Source organism: Salarias fasciatus, chromosome 1, assembly GCF_902148845.1.
Source record: "Salarias fasciatus chromosome 1, fSalaFa1.1, whole genome shotgun sequence".
Classification (NCBI taxonomy): domain Eukaryota; kingdom Metazoa; phylum Chordata; class Actinopteri; order Blenniiformes; family Blenniidae; genus Salarias; species Salarias fasciatus.
The window spans coordinates 19,696,871-19,712,142 of record NC_043745.1 but is presented as its reverse complement, the minus strand read 5'-3'; the positions used below and the strand labels follow the sequence as shown (position 1 = coordinate 19,712,142).

Sequence of the window (15,272 nt, the reverse complement as noted above, 5' to 3'; positions counted from 1 at the left end):
GGGGCAGACAGAAGAGGATGAGCTGCCTGTCACTCGAAAACGAAGGGTAGATATAGAAAGATTTGACATTGGGCTATTAATAGAGATGGAATAGAAAAACAAAATGCAGGCGGTTTCATCTTCAATGCACATTTGTAACAGTGATGCATTTAAGGAAATTTAAGTCCACGGATTCATTCATTTCTAAATGAACTAGTCCAACATCTTCATTGAGTTGCACCTTCAGTGACAGAGTCCTTTAAATCTTCACATGTGGCATCTAGTCTGCAGGAGCAATCGCAAAACTCTCATAACAAACCTAGCATGATTCTCTGTGAGTGTTTTTATTCTGATTTCTTTTCTGCCTCGTCACAGACAAAACTGTGGTCCCGAAACCACGCCACTTGAATCAGCTCGTTCTCCCCCTAATGGGTGATGATCGGCCTGCCCTCACCTCAAAGCCTTCACCTTGCGATGGCTTCGGTCCCATGCCGCTCCGCCTCCCCTGCAGTTCGCCAGAGACCCAACAGTATCTCACACCCGGAGTAAGGCTGACTAAGCACTTACCACTGAGCCTCCCTCCTCAGAGCGAGGAAGGAGCGCCATGCTGAGAACTCTGCCACGGGAAAATAATTAGCAAAGTGGAGCTCTGCCCAAACACACTGGGCTAAATCTAGTAGTACTTCACAGTCAAATGGAGCCATAAATCTCACTTTTTCTGGCTTTCTCTCTTTGTTTGTTTCCCTCTCTCTTTACTGCGATAGCGTTAGTTTCACAATCTGGGAAAAGTGTTTGTTTCTTCACAAGGTTGAATCTCTAAAATGAAATGTATGAATTGAATTGGGTCTATGAATCGTGCCAGATAGACATAAGATAATTAAGTCAATGTAGATACAACCACGAGGATACAAGTGTCAAGTGAACATTCCAAGCTGCTTTCCTCTCCCTCCTCGGCCCGGAGAAGCTTAAGAACTTGGGCTTAGTGCTTGGTAATGACGCAAACTGTGCACATCTCACTGTACATGGGCGTCCGTATTTTTAACTTTAAAGTTAGACCACAGTGTCTTTGGTCACCCACGCTAAATATAGCCAGCTCCTCCTGAGCAGTCTCCAGTTTCTCACTCCTTTCCGAGAGGCAGGTGGAGCAGAAAAGAGGAGGGGGGAGAAGCAGGGATAACACCCAGTCTTGAATAAATCATCCCTCGACTTTTGACCCATATGGAGCAGGAGGTTGTTTTTATACTTCTGCACTGCCCCCTTTCTCTCCGTGGCCTCTGCACCCCTCCTCCTTCTCATTCATTTTCTCCTCCACATGACAGGTCAATCTGGATCGATTTCATCTGCCCTCAGCGACTGAGACCAACATCCTGGCACCCAGAAATAGAGCTCTCTGTGATAGAAGAGCCTCCGACCAGCCATTACCATTAGCATTGGGCTCTGAGAAGAGTGTGAGCAAGACAGGATGGGGAAACAGAGCTATTTTGGAAACATTTAGAGGACATAATTCACTGTACGGATGAATGACGCTGACTAAAGAAACAAAAGTCACTTGTTTCAAGGGGAAAATGATTGATGTGATGAGATATGTGGGTGATTTTGCCTCGCAAGTTTCACCTCAACCTCCCCGTCTTACACTTCCCACTTGGTTCGTGGCGCTCGCCTACCTGCCACCGTACGCTGCTGCGATCACACACACACAATGACTCACATAAACAATACACACAAGCATGCTTTTCCCCTGATCTATATTTGTGTCTTCCTCACGGCCTCTCACACACTTACAGTGCATATACACACACCTGGCGTTTTATCTTTGTCAGCATATTCTGGGTCCTTCAACCCCCTGCTGGGCTACGTGCTCCAGTGTCTTTTTGCACAGCGAACCCCCGAGACGTGGCTGCCTTTAACACACACTCGCTGGTCGTAGGTGAGACACACTGGTGATTTTCTACCGATGTTAACTTCTCTTTATCTCCACCCAGACTTCGCTGCTGGTGAATACATCTTTCCGGTGGATTAGTGGGGTAGAAGAGCGCAGTGACACAGTGTCCTGGTGGTGCCCAGGCAGTCCGGGCTGGAGTCAGGACACTCTTTCCCCAGGCAAGGACACCAAGACCTGGCTCTCCGTCTCCATCACTCAGCTTGTCCTCCTGGAGCTACGTGGCCAGACTGCTCATCACCCCACCCACCCCCTCCCAGCCCACACCCCCTCATATGCATAGATTTGCATAAAACAAAGACACGGCTCTGCCTGCAATGCCTGCCTGCATTGAAGCCGCTAAGAGCAGGATGGAGCAGACCACACGGCACGCAGCCCCTCTAAGCTCAGCTGGCAGGCTGTCAGAGCGCAACATCAGTACAGCGCGGCAGCATGGCAAGGGAACTGAGATTTACGAGGCTGACTAAGATAGACACCCTCATGGTTTTCCACTTTCATTCGTTTAACATCCGTTCCCCTGGCATTGTTTATATTTGACACCCCTTAGCAGCGAGCAGAGGGCACCTAATTCACAGTGATGACGTGGGAGGAGAATCAGAGCACTTAAAACACTTCATCTAAAGATGATTTGTCCTTGTCTTCCGTGATGGCTTTTGTCCTGATGCCCCTCGTGAAGTTAAGTAGATCTGGAGAAAGGCCAGCCACTGATCCCACACACCCCACTTAGACACAATCAAGTAAATAACGGTGGCTTCACACACACACACACACACACACACACACACACACACACACACACACACACACACACACACACACACAATGGGGGAAAAAATTAAAACCGATTCACATTTCCACGTTTTATGTTTTAAGACCAAGCAGTTACTTGGAGTTTGCAAGCAAAAGAGCAGAAATCTGAACACGTCATTAGGATTGGAAGGTATGGCTACAGTATAATATGCTGCTCGTGCCGTTGATCCAGAGCGTGTGGAATTAGAGTAAGAGAAGTTTAACCTCATAGATATAAAACAAAAGATCAGTAAAATACATTCAACGCTTTGAAAAGTTCTGGCATTGGGGAGCTAGAGGGTGGTGTAATGGACGAGGATGCTGCCAGCATCACAGAGGTGTCAACTCTTTAGCGCATGAATTGGCAATGACTAACTACGGTACATTACGCATCCATTATGGAGGACTGCAATATGCTTTAAAACACTCAATACGATATGCGGTTACTTTATCTTCTTCTAATTAATATGCAATGAGTCTAATAACAATGATTGGTTGATATGGATTAAATTGTGTATTGATAAAAACCAAGTACACAAAAGTAGCAGTAATTATGCTTGATAGTAATGCGTACAATTTGTGTTTGATTTTTAAAGGAATGAATAGTTTATAAACTTCTCACAAATTAAATAGCAATAATATAATATAGGGATATATGAGAGAAATTACCTCAGGGATCGAAGAGCACAGAGGACGGGGGCTTGAAATCACAGATGGAGGAATTTTCTTGATGACCTAAAGAAGCAGACGAGATTGAACAAAACGTATCAGAATGGATAAACGAGCACGCGTGCCGTCACCTTCTTTGAATCCTCTGTCTCCTCTGTTTGTGTCACGCCTCCACATTGTCAGACACAGACACACACAGACACACGGAGAAACAAGCAGATCCAATCTGAGTGAGACTCTCTCGCACTTGTCTGTCTGCTGGAATACAGTACATGTATCATGGTAAGCGTTTGATGCGGGGGGAAATGTAAAAATTTGCATGCAAATAGATTCAACTGGCAGAACCCATGCATCAAAACAAATGTAACCACAGGAGGAAAAACTAAATGATCTAACTCATCTAAGCCATCACACAGGAGAGGCGAAACCGTAGCAAGCAGAGGCCTTTGTTCCTGCTCAATTCATAAAATGACAGAATGGATTGTTCTAAAAGCAAGACAATTTATTGCGAAGATAACTAAACAGCCGAGAAGAATAACGTCTGCTGCTTTGTCATGACTGAAACATTCACAGCTGGCAAGTAGGTATGTTGTGTAAGGAGGGTCAAAACTGTCATTCACACACTTTAGAAGTGCTGTGTTGTTACACAAGTGCCAGCTTTTAAATGCTGTGAGAAAAATGTTTTTTTTTTATTTTTTTTTCCACAAAACATCTTTTTAAAGCAATGGATTTCCAACTGAATGTTGTGTAAATCAATTCTAATTGGTTTATTGTATCAGAAAACATTATGTTTGAAGACACCCGCTTGAAATATTATAGATATATTACTTGCCTGGTGTCTCTAACCATTCTCTCAAAGCAGAGCACACTGTAGGTGTAAAGAGAGAAAAACACTCTCCTGCCATCTCAGGACGATGGAGCCCTTTGGGAACCGCCACAGAGCCAAGAAATAAAGTCAAACCATCAGATCCACAGTATTCATTGCACACTATACACTTTTAAAAAGTTAACAGAATGCTTTTAAACCAATCAAAAGACATTTGGAAACATTTGGTAAGACACATACTGAACTTCGATACTTGCTTAGTTTGCAACAATCTAAATTTAATAGAGGGATGTTCAGACCACTGGCAAGAAACTAATTGGCATCAGAGACAAATGAATTAGGTTTGACTGAAAGAAGCTACACAGTGATGCCAAATTTACTTAAATGTAAAAAAAAGAAGAAGAAAACTGTTTTACTTGTTGAGTGAATATAAAAATCCCTGGTGTTTCTGGTGTTTCACCAGTTCATTTAGTGGCAGCAGCAAAAATCTCCTGAGAGTTTTGGAAGGTGCAGTTGATTATCTGTGTTTGATGAAACCTCTGGAACTACGGAGCAACTTGGTGAAGAAAATGCTAACTGGATATTTAAAGTAATGATTCAGGCTGTGGGAAAATAAGAAACTTAAGTTTACATCTCAATTTAGGGCTGAACAGAAAGCGGTTTTAAAAAGTGTCACTCAAATAGCTGCTGAGCCATCCTGAAACAAAATATAGATTATTGATATGAGCCACCTGTCAAAAGTTAGAGCAAACCTTCTCATTCCTTGTTTTTTTTTTTCTTAATTTCCCTGAATATTTACATTTTAGATTCTCACTGAAGGCATCAAAACTTTGAATGAACACAAACGGAATGATGTAAACACCAAAAATGTGAAATAACTCAAAACATGTTTTATATTTTAGATTCCTCAAAGCAGCCACCCTTTGCTTTGCTCACAGCACCACGGACTGATGAGCTTCATGAGGTCGTCTCCTGAAATGGTTTTCTCTTCACAGCTGTGCCCTGTCAGGGTTAATTTGTGGAATATTTTGCCTTTTTTAATGATGTTGGGACCATCAGTTGTCTTGTGCAGCAGTGAGATTTGTTCGCAGCTGACATCAAGAACCAATCAGGAAAGCAACGAGAAACAAGCAGAAGAGATTTGTTTGGGCCACAAAACATAAGCAGTGGACATTAGGCCAGTGGAAATCAGTACTGTGGTCTGATAAGTCCAAATTGAAGGTATTTGGCTCTACCTGCTGTGTGTTCGTGCGGCGCGGAAAAGGTGAATGGATGGTTTCTCCGTATGTGGTTCCCACCGTGAAACATGGAGGAGGAGGGGTGATGGTGTGGAGGCGCTTTTCTGGTGACACTGTTGGGAAGTTATTCAAAACTGAAGGCACACTGAACCAGCATGGCGACCACAGCATCCTGCAGCGACAGGCCAGCACATCCGGTTGGAGCATCATTTATTTTTCAACAGGACAATGACCCCAAACACACCTCCAGGCTGTGTTAAGGATATGTCACCGTAAGGAGAGTGATGGAGCGCTGCACCAGATGACCTGACCTAAACCCAGTGGACATGGTTTGGGATGAGATGAACTACAGAGAGGAGGCAAAAGAGCCAACAAGTGCTCAGCGTCTCACATGACATGAAGCCCATCCAGACAGTGCCAAGATGTACAAAGCAAGAATCTTAAACATTAAACATGTTTGGAGTTATTTCACACTTTTTTTGTTTACTATATAATTTCATGTGTGTTCATTAATCATTTTGATGCCTTCAGTGAGAATATACAATATAAATAGTCATGAAAAATAAAGAAAAAGAACCTGGAATGAGATGTGTACTTTTCTTTTTTTCTTTTCGCTTCTTGCCACCTTCTGCAGTGGCACAGCTGTACTGTGCTAAGAGGGGTGTTGCATTTATTCAAGTCACAGGCTCTTAGTTTGGGTCCATTTACAGACATATAAAATTACCCCAGCAAGTCCCTACCACCTCATTACCAACGTAACCTGCAGCCAGTCTTTCAAGGACAATGCTCTAATGACACCACATGTATCCGCTTGATGTCTGGTTCAAACCCTTTTTTTTGCCACTAAGAAAGAAACATATAGAAAGGCAATCGCTTCTGTAATAGAGTGTCTCTTAAGTGATCCCCGACTGCCATTTAATTCTACAGGAGACCAGGTATCCTGTAATCAGAGGAACTGATCATATCTGTTGATGCATTTGTCCTGAATGTGGACAGACTCTTGTCAATGAGAGCTCCGTCCACTAAGGCTAAAATTACTTTATGATCTGAGTTTGAGTATTTTGATTGATTTTGATTGATGGAATAGAAACATTAGAAAGCATCTCATTATGTATTTCAGAATGTTTTTAAAGCTGTTTCGTCTTTTGGCTGTCCCGTCGGATTGTCACAGCGGATCTTCCGCTCCATCCCCTGCATCCTCTCCTCCTATTCCGAACATCTTCTCATCCTCCTTCATTACATGAATGGATTTGAATAGAATTGCCAAATGGAGACATTTTTTTTAACATGATCAACGTTGTAGCAGAACTAAACCCTGCAGTCAGTCAGACTACATTTAAAGGAAGCAGTCATGTGGTAAACCTAAATCAACATTGTAAGCAGAGAAAGAAGTGTGAAACTCTCAGCTGTTTTTGTTGCATTTTCCTGTCAGTGTAGTCACTGGATTGCCTCGGCTTCTAAGACTTTATTATTGCCACTTCAAGTGTAAAATCAACTTTGAAAATCACAGTTTTACACTTCTAACCTTAGCTGAGTGGATGTTTAAAAGGGTGGGCACAGCGGATTTTACCTCAGTAATACTCACTGCTTTGTTGTGTTTCTGCAGCACCCACAATGCAGCGAGTGAGGGATGTGGGCGTGTGAATAAACATACAGTAACTCCTCACGTGTCATGAGCATTACTGGGCAACAGTCATTTTATACAGCTGTCACCTTTTAAAAGACAGAAGCAGTCCTTCCTTATTATTATTTGTCAATGATTTCAGTTGTTTTTGTTTTCATTGTTCAGTATCATTGAGTGAAAATCATACTGCATGGCAGCAGGAGACTAAACTTTCTCTACACATTTTATGGAAACACTCATGATACACAAACGCCTTTTTTGAATTTATTACTTTTAGCAAAACGACACTGAGGTTTAGTAATAATGCTGTTTTTACACTGCTAAGAAAACAAGAATTGCTTCTTCAAAAAAAAAGTTTTTCCATTGAAGCACTGCTGCACATGATCTAAGAGTGTGACTTTCCAAGACAGCAGTGAAATACAGGAAATTGGCTTTAAAAAAAAAAAGCCAGTGACTTGTTTTGAGTTTGAGTGTGCGCTGCGCTATGTCGGATGTCAGCGTACATCTCATTCAGTGGTTTCGGGCAGAGGAAATGAGCGCGGGTTCCCCGGGGCAGGGATTACTCTAATGACTTTGAGCGTCGCCTCGTGCGCCGTAACGTCTGACCTCTGCTCATCCTCTTCTCCAGAAGACAACGGAAGAGTTAAGAAAGCATGCACGGACACGGAATCACACATTTGCATTACACACATTTCACCCCGACTTTTAATCTTCACAGGTATTAATCGACCTTGTCCACAGGCTGCAAACATTAACAGTAGCTTTAAGGTCTTTTACACTTCTTCCTCTGGAGCTATGTAAGGTCTGAAAAAATCCAGAGCCCAAACTCAGTCGTGTTTTTGGCTCAAGCGGCGCTCTTGCTTTTTCATCAAACATTGTGCTACATCTTATGCTGTCAGCCCACATAGATCAGACGTTCCACTTGAGAGCATCATTAGAAAATCGATCGTTTTATCACTTGCATATCCCTTTTGTACTCGTGCCACACATGTAAAGAGGGAGCACTGTTTTTTATAATAAATATTTGCTGTGCAAATATCGTTTAGATTTGAGCCTCATAAAAAGAGAAAAAAGGAGAGAAAAACAGAGTGGATATCATGCTGGGAAATAAACTGCTGTGGCGAATCCAAGCTGGGCCACTCGTCGTTCGCTTCTCTGTTTTTTGCGTTTGTGCGCAGATGAGTGTGTTTTCGGTTTGAGTGTCTGTGCGGTGAGTGCGTTTTCAGTTTTACTGCTTGACATTATAGCTCTAACTGATCTCTTTCAATGAGGAAACTAACACAATAAACAAGCTCGGGAGGTGTAAGACACCCTCACAGAGAAACCAAATGTTCATGTTTTACGTACAACTCCGAACACATCAAAAGCCCACCACACAAATGCACGGTCTTCAGAGAGGAAATGCATGACTTCTTACGGAAGAAGAAATTATTTTCTCTTTGAAATGGCAACTACTGAAACATGGGGTGGAGAAGGCAATGGTTAGTCTCCCAGAAGCCATTCAGTGCAGAGTTGTGGTTAATATGAAATATCAAAATACAGCAGCACTGCTTTTCAGATCAAATAGATGTAATTAGATAAATTGAGGAAGAAGGAGAGTGGCTTGGCTGTAAATTGCATGGTGTGTGCATGCAAAGACCCAACACTGGCACAGCTGCACGGAGCTGCACTCACGATTTATCATCTCTACATCGCAGGAGCCAGTGGCCCACACCACTATTAATCATCAGCAAAATCATTTAATTCAGCCCAAGCCCGACTATTGTCTCAGTATCTCCCCTCACTCTGGGCAAATCAGCCTCCACAGCAGCAGCGCACCTCAGACGGGATACAAGTGTTCGGTGAAAACTTCTGTCTTTCTTTCCCACATCGTCTTTGTTGGGCAGTGAAAAGATTGTTTTTCTGATTTTCCAGATAAGAAATGTATAACTTCAGATTCTTCTGTGTGTGTGTTGCATAATAACAGCTGATCCCTCTGCGCCTTGTTAATACATTCACAGTGGGGTTAGTTTTTCTGAAAGATGTCCTTCATGTATGTCCTTTTCACATACTCACGCCTGCACAAACTGGGGCTACGCTGCGAAAAGCTGACAGATTGAGAGTGAATCTGTCCTCAGAAACTTTGGTGTTTCCTCAGAGTGTGTTTTGGCACATCACTCTTCCTGTTTCAACAAACAAATTGTTCAGGAACAGTGAAATAAGATGCCCACATGGCTGTTTCTTGTTCCAGAACTTACTTTTTTCCCTTCTTGTGTTTCACAAAAAAAAAAAAAATGTCCTGTTTTTTTAACTGAATGCACCAGTGCAGTGCAAAGTGAAGTTAAAGGAAGTCAGCACAAGATGTCCACACACCAGCTTAAATGCAAGATTGTGTAAAGCAGCCAGAGCCTCCAGTGCTCACCGCAGTGGCTGAGTTAAATTGGCACCTTCTCCAGCGCCCCCTCACATGCCTGACATGGCTGTGCCCTCACTGCATTCCCTCTCCCTGAGCGTATCTGCTTCAGGCCAACATCCAGACCCTCTGGCAACCGGGAGAACGCCGGGCGAAGCTGGGAACGGCTAAACGATGACATGCAAAGACAGCCAGCGCATATTGTTCAGAAAACACAAGCAGCGGGGAGCACCAGACCTACAGAACGGGAAATAGAATATTAATGGAAAAAAAAAAGGTCAGATGAAGAGTGTGCACATGCATCGCAGCAAGAAGATCACACTGAGATGTCTTGATTACTGTCATTCAAGGACACGACACTTCCTTACACACAACACACACTCACACACACACACACGAAGACTGAGAAAAAGAGCCACGAAAATACAGCTATCAAAGGTCACAGTTTACAATAAAACGGAGAGGGTGTGATGCTTCTTCTATAAAACATTAGCACGCTCCCATAAACACACAGGAGGATGCGAGTCATGAAGTGAAATACTGTAATTGCAATGTGCAAAGATAATGTTTTCATAAGAATATTAATTTGGCATAAGGGTAAAGAATTGACATTGTGTGAAATGACTGATATAAGACTGAGCACATAGTTTGCAGTTAAACATTGAAAAGAATTTGGAATTCTAAGATTATGCATCAACAAGAAAAAACAATCTTGTTTCATTGAAATTAAGTATTTTATCAAATGTATTTAAATCCAGGCCACAGTGTTTCTCAATCCTTTTTGTGTGCTTCATTTGACTTGTCTGTGACAATGTGTGCAGAATCTTCTTCAAAATGATTGTCAGCCTGAATTTTCCGTCCAATCAGGTTTTTTTTTGTTAAACTGCTTTTAAAATCCTGTCTCTAATTTGTGCATTAAATCAGTGTAACAGTAATGTGTGCTTGATTGTAGTGCTGTAATTTTACCTTGATGTTCTCATTTGAGCTCTGCTGCTGCACTTTCCCGTTAAGAAATAAAAAAACAACAAAATCCCGGACACTTCAAAAGAAAAGTGAGAAACGTTTTGAAGACATTTACATACATTTATTGCATATCATTTAATCGTATGAAATGAAAAAAAAAAAAAAACGAGCACATATGAACATCACATATGGTTAGTGAGTGAAATAATTTTGCACAGCAAAATATATATATACTATATATAAGATAAAAGATTAATTAACATAGCCTCAGAATTTCTTGGCGGTACTCCGTTTTGTACATGCAGGGTGAGCCCCCCTGACCCTCTAACAATGTCCAGACATCATCGATTTTAATAATTAGTTATTGCTTTGCAGATATTGAGTTCGTTTGAGACAAATCAACAGTCTGTCCTGAACTTATAATAAAATCCCAAAATGTTACGATTAGGTCGTACCAGACTGCCATCTTAATATTAACTTTTCCTTAACTTTCACATTACATTTATTTTTTTTCTCCTTTTTTTTTTAGTGCATTTCAGTTCAACATATGTCAGTTCGCTTAGGAAACATGGAAAAGGCTCTTCTTTTTCTAAATACAATAATAAAAGGTGTGGCGGAGACCAGAGCCTTTACACTTGGTTTAAAGCACAAGCTGCAAAAAGCGCAGTTTATGCACTGCGCAATGCTGCTCACTGTGTAATCTGGAAACGAGCCAATTCCTCTAAATCAATGTTTTAAAAAAAAAAATCCCTCGCAGAGTTATCTCTCGGCATTATCCTCCAACCTGTAGCACGTTATCTTCCTGCAACTTATAAAACTTTGTACTTAAATTACGCTTTAAAAATGCATCCCAAACAGTTTGACAAATGCAGAGTGGAATATCTTTAAATAACAATATAGTTTTTTTTATTAAGCAACAGACTCGAGAAGTCTTTCCTTTTTTGTTGCGCCAGGATCCCCGCCGACACACTTGGATCAGGAGTTTGAGACGCACTCAGTGCAGCCTAATGACAGCCGATGGTGGAGCGCTTCAACACAGCTGAAATGCACTCGTATAGATTACAGGGGGGTGGAGGGGGTGCTGGGGGGGACGGGACGGGACGGGACGGGACGGGACGGGGGCGGGGGGAGTCCTGTCACTTTTTTGTCGCTGTCCCAAAAAAGTGAGGAGGCCTAAAAATGAAGTAATGAATGCCATGCTGGAGTCATCCGACAGAGAGGGACATCTTTAAGCAAAATGAAGAAGAAGACAAATAATAATAATAATAATAACAATAATAATAATAATAAACCATACATGTCCAGCATGCAGGGCAGTTTAATAACACATCTCTTGAAAAAAAAGAAACAAACAAAAAAAACAATGAATAGTTTGTAATGAATAGAGTCTTTTGTTGTTCAACATAATAACAAGCATGAGATGAGGTGGCGTCAAAAGGCAGGCTCGCAATCCTCCAAGTTTGGCAGACAAAAAAAAGTTCTTAAAAAAAAGACTCAAAAGCACATTGTCGGTGGATGCAGTTTTGTCAGGAATCTGTACACTGAATCAAAAGTAAAATGATGGAAAAAAAAGGGCAAGTTGATGAACTTTGAAGGCGGATACTGAAGGTGCCTGCGTGCACGCTTCGTATGCGGCGTGAAGTCTGATCAACTTTGAAAAATCAAACACTGCAAATGAAGAGCGGTGAAAAATCTTGACAAACAGGGTATGCGCGATATAATGAGCATGAGCATGAAAAAAAAAAAAAAAGGTTGATGAAAGTTTTCTAAATTGAGCTTCTCCGGAAGGGGAAAAAAAGACCAAGCCCTTTAAGATCTAAAGCAGTCAGACTTGAGGAAATTGTTTTCAAAAAATGTATAAAATAAGAAAACAAAAATGAAAAAAAATGGCAATTTATTTCTTGGTCTAGTGGGCTTTGTGCCAAATTCTTTTGGGGAAAAAAAAAGTTTCCTAATGAAAACTTTTTAAGCGCTGAGAGTAACTGATATAGTTGTTCTGCTTTTTCGCGATATTGTCGACACTCACATGAAAAACTCCGGGGATGAAGGGTTGTTGTCACTGCTGGATCCGTTTTCTCTGAAGCCGTTGCTGATGAGCTTCTCATACTTTTCTTTGTACGCGTCCCTCTCCCGGACCAGCCTGGAGATCTCTTGCTTTAGGTGCTCGACCTGCTGCAGGAGTTGCGTCTTCTCCCCCTCCAGGACGTGCCGCTGCTGGACCCGCTTGAAGCGGCAGGACTGCGCGTAGCCCCTGTTCTTTAGGGTCCTCCTCTTCTGTTTCAACCTGATCACCTCTTCCTTGCTGACCCCCCGTAGCTGCCGGTTGAGTTCCCGCACCGACATGGTCACCAGCTGGTCGTCCGTAAAGCGCTCCTCCAGGCGCATGTGTGGGTGGCCGGCGCCGGGCGCGCCGTTGGACTGGACGCCGGGCGCCTGGTGGTGTCCGCCGCTGCCGTGGTGGTGGTGGTGGTGGTGGTGGTGCTGCGCTCCGTTCTGCGCGGCCGCCGCGGCGATGACTGCCGACACCACCGCGGCGGCGGAGCCCATCTCCTCCCCGGCCATGGCGCCTCCCGCCCCGGCCGCGCCGGCGAACTGCTGGCCCCTGGCATAGCCGTCGAAGGACTGGAGCTGGTGACTGCTGTTGATCAGCGCCTCGACCGCGTCTTCGGGGCTGAATCCCAGCGCCTCTGGATTCAACTGCTGTTGGTAACCGGACATCCAGTAGAAATCCTCTATGTGTGTCTTCTGCTCGCTCCCCGAGCCCGGACTGGGCGCCGAGAAGCTTGGGGAAGGGGGCACCGAGCTGCAAGGCGTGCTCATCGGGGTGGAAGACAAGGATCCCCCGGCGATAAGGCGACTGCACTGGCTGATGTTGCGATCGGGCTCCACCGGCTCCTTTTTCACTTCAAACTTCATCAGATCGAAGTCATTAACATATTCCATGGCCAGGGGACTGGTGGGCAGGTCGGAGTTGCTCATTGCCAGCTCTGATGCCATCCTCTTGCTGCTGACAGTCCTCCAAGCGGGCTGAAGAGCAGCTGTCAAACTGGGCTGGTTGGGAAGAACGTGAGCCAGTTTGAATCTTTAAAGTCTTGAAACTTAAAAAAAAAAAAAAAAAAAAAAAAAAAAAAACACGAAAAAAAAGAAAAGGTTTTCAGCGTCCTTTTTGCAGCCGCGGACCTGCGGAGGAGTTTTTCTTTGCAGAGTCTATTGCACAGACACAGCAGTGCCGCGCGCACGAGTAGCGGAGTCCTTTTTCAGCATGTGAAATCCGGCGCTTTTGTATTTCAAACATTTAACACTTTACGCTTCTTCGTGAATACATTACGCGGGCGGAGAGGGGAGAAGGAGCCGAGAAGTCTATGGCAGCCTCGCACGTTTACAAGCCGCTGACTGCTGGGGCGATTTTTTAGTGGGATCACACAGCAGATGAGTTTAAGAGCATTGTTACCGCCCTGACGTCAGGCTGGAAATGGGAAATTGACTCGGACGAAGAGCCAATAGGGTCGCACACTCACACAGCTAATTAACATATTAGTAGCCTGCAGAACAAAACTTTTCTCAACTGTCAGAAAGCTACCAGCTGACTGTCAGCTGAGACACGTCTACTGTGGTACTCATTCGGATCTTTCAGTTTGATTTCTAATTTTTTTCCCCCCCAGTTTGACTTATTCTTTTGTGAGGAAAGTGCATGCATGCATTGGAGTTGGTGGATTTTTTTAACCATAGCATCCACAGTAAAAAGATAGATAGGTGCAAAAGAAACACAGTTATGTAGTGTAGTTATAACGCTTTTCCTCTTCTCTCTCTGCAACATTGACTCTTATGACATTTCCAGTGTTTTGAAGCAGCGCATTAATTTTTCTGTACATTTTTTTTAGTTCAACTCATTCATGATACCGACGGTCTTCTGTGTTTTGTTATTTCTACAACATTCCTCGCATATAAAGCACACGTGGTAGATATAGACGATGCTGAATGGTAACTTCATCCAAAATAAAAAAAAAAGAAAAAGAAAATGAAAAAAGCATTAGATTGAAGGGGTTTTGTCACACCACCGCACATCATTATAAAACTCAACACTGCCACCTTTTGGACACCACCGTGCAAGGGATTCCCCCCCTTCCAGTGCGTCCACATGTTTCAAGTCAAGAGTTGCTGCAAAAAAAAAAAGAAAAAAAAAAACTGATTTCACACACTTTAAGTGCGTCTAAATGAAATTAAAATACAGGCAAATATGTTTGTTGATTCCATCAGGCTTATGTAAGCAGTCATGTTTATACTGGGTGAAAGAAGTCATGTCAGAGGAAGTGAATGTCAGTGAACCCAGTGTTCAGTCCAAACACATATTCTGTCTAACAGTCATAAAAAGTAGCTTTATCTAAGCCTTGGCCCAGGCGTTGCTTTGAGAGCCATATAAAACGCTCTCGAACATTGCTCTTTATCTCAGTTCAGAGGTCTCCTGCATTTAATTGACTTGTGTACAAGACTGAGTGAGGCAGTCTGGGTATTTCTGCTTCCAATAAGTGTCTTGTCTGTTTCGGTGGTCACAGTGAGTTCACATGTCAACTGAGCATTCAGTGAGTGTACGTGCCGAATTAGATAAAGGGCTTTAACTGAAAGATAGGCTGATATTTGTTTCGTGATTTTATCAGCGGGTTATAATGTGAACTGATGTCATCAATTTCTGCCGGCCTGTAAGTTCATGATTAAGGCAGACCAGATACTTCTTTCTCTCCACTTATTTCGGTTGACTTGAATTCATCAGCGAGGTCGACGCTCGTTCTGCACTCTGAAGTCTCGCCTCCGTATTTCATCTGCATCATTGTCAAAATGAAATTAACCGATGACAC

General features: G+C 43.0%; 1 protein-coding gene across 1 annotated transcript; it reads right to left on the bottom strand.

Annotated features, from left to right (window-relative positions):
• Window positions 1-3,340: 3,340 nt before the first annotated feature.
• Window positions 3,341-13,975, bottom strand: mafa (MAF bZIP transcription factor a). The gene is made up of 2 exons (XM_030088373.1): window positions 12,446-13,975; window positions 3,341-3,442 (listed from the first exon to the last, which is right to left on the bottom strand). The coding sequence occupies exons 1-2, from the start codon at window positions 13,414-13,416 to the stop codon at window positions 3,415-3,417; spliced, it is 999 nt and encodes a 332-aa protein (XP_029944233.1). The 5' UTR covers window positions 13,417-13,975; the 3' UTR covers window positions 3,341-3,414.
• Window positions 13,976-15,272: the final 1,297 nt, after the last annotated feature.

Bases quoted from the DNA above. Each gene is read 5' to 3' on its own strand.
- mafa (XM_030088373.1), bottom strand. From the start codon at position 13,416: ATGGCATCAGAGCTGGCAATGAGCAACTCCGACCTGCCCACCAGTCCC. The intron at 3,443-12,445 runs GTGAGTGTCGAC...CTGCTTCTTTAG, and splicing joins TCATCCCCGGAGTTTTTCAT to GTCATCAAGAAAATTCCTCC.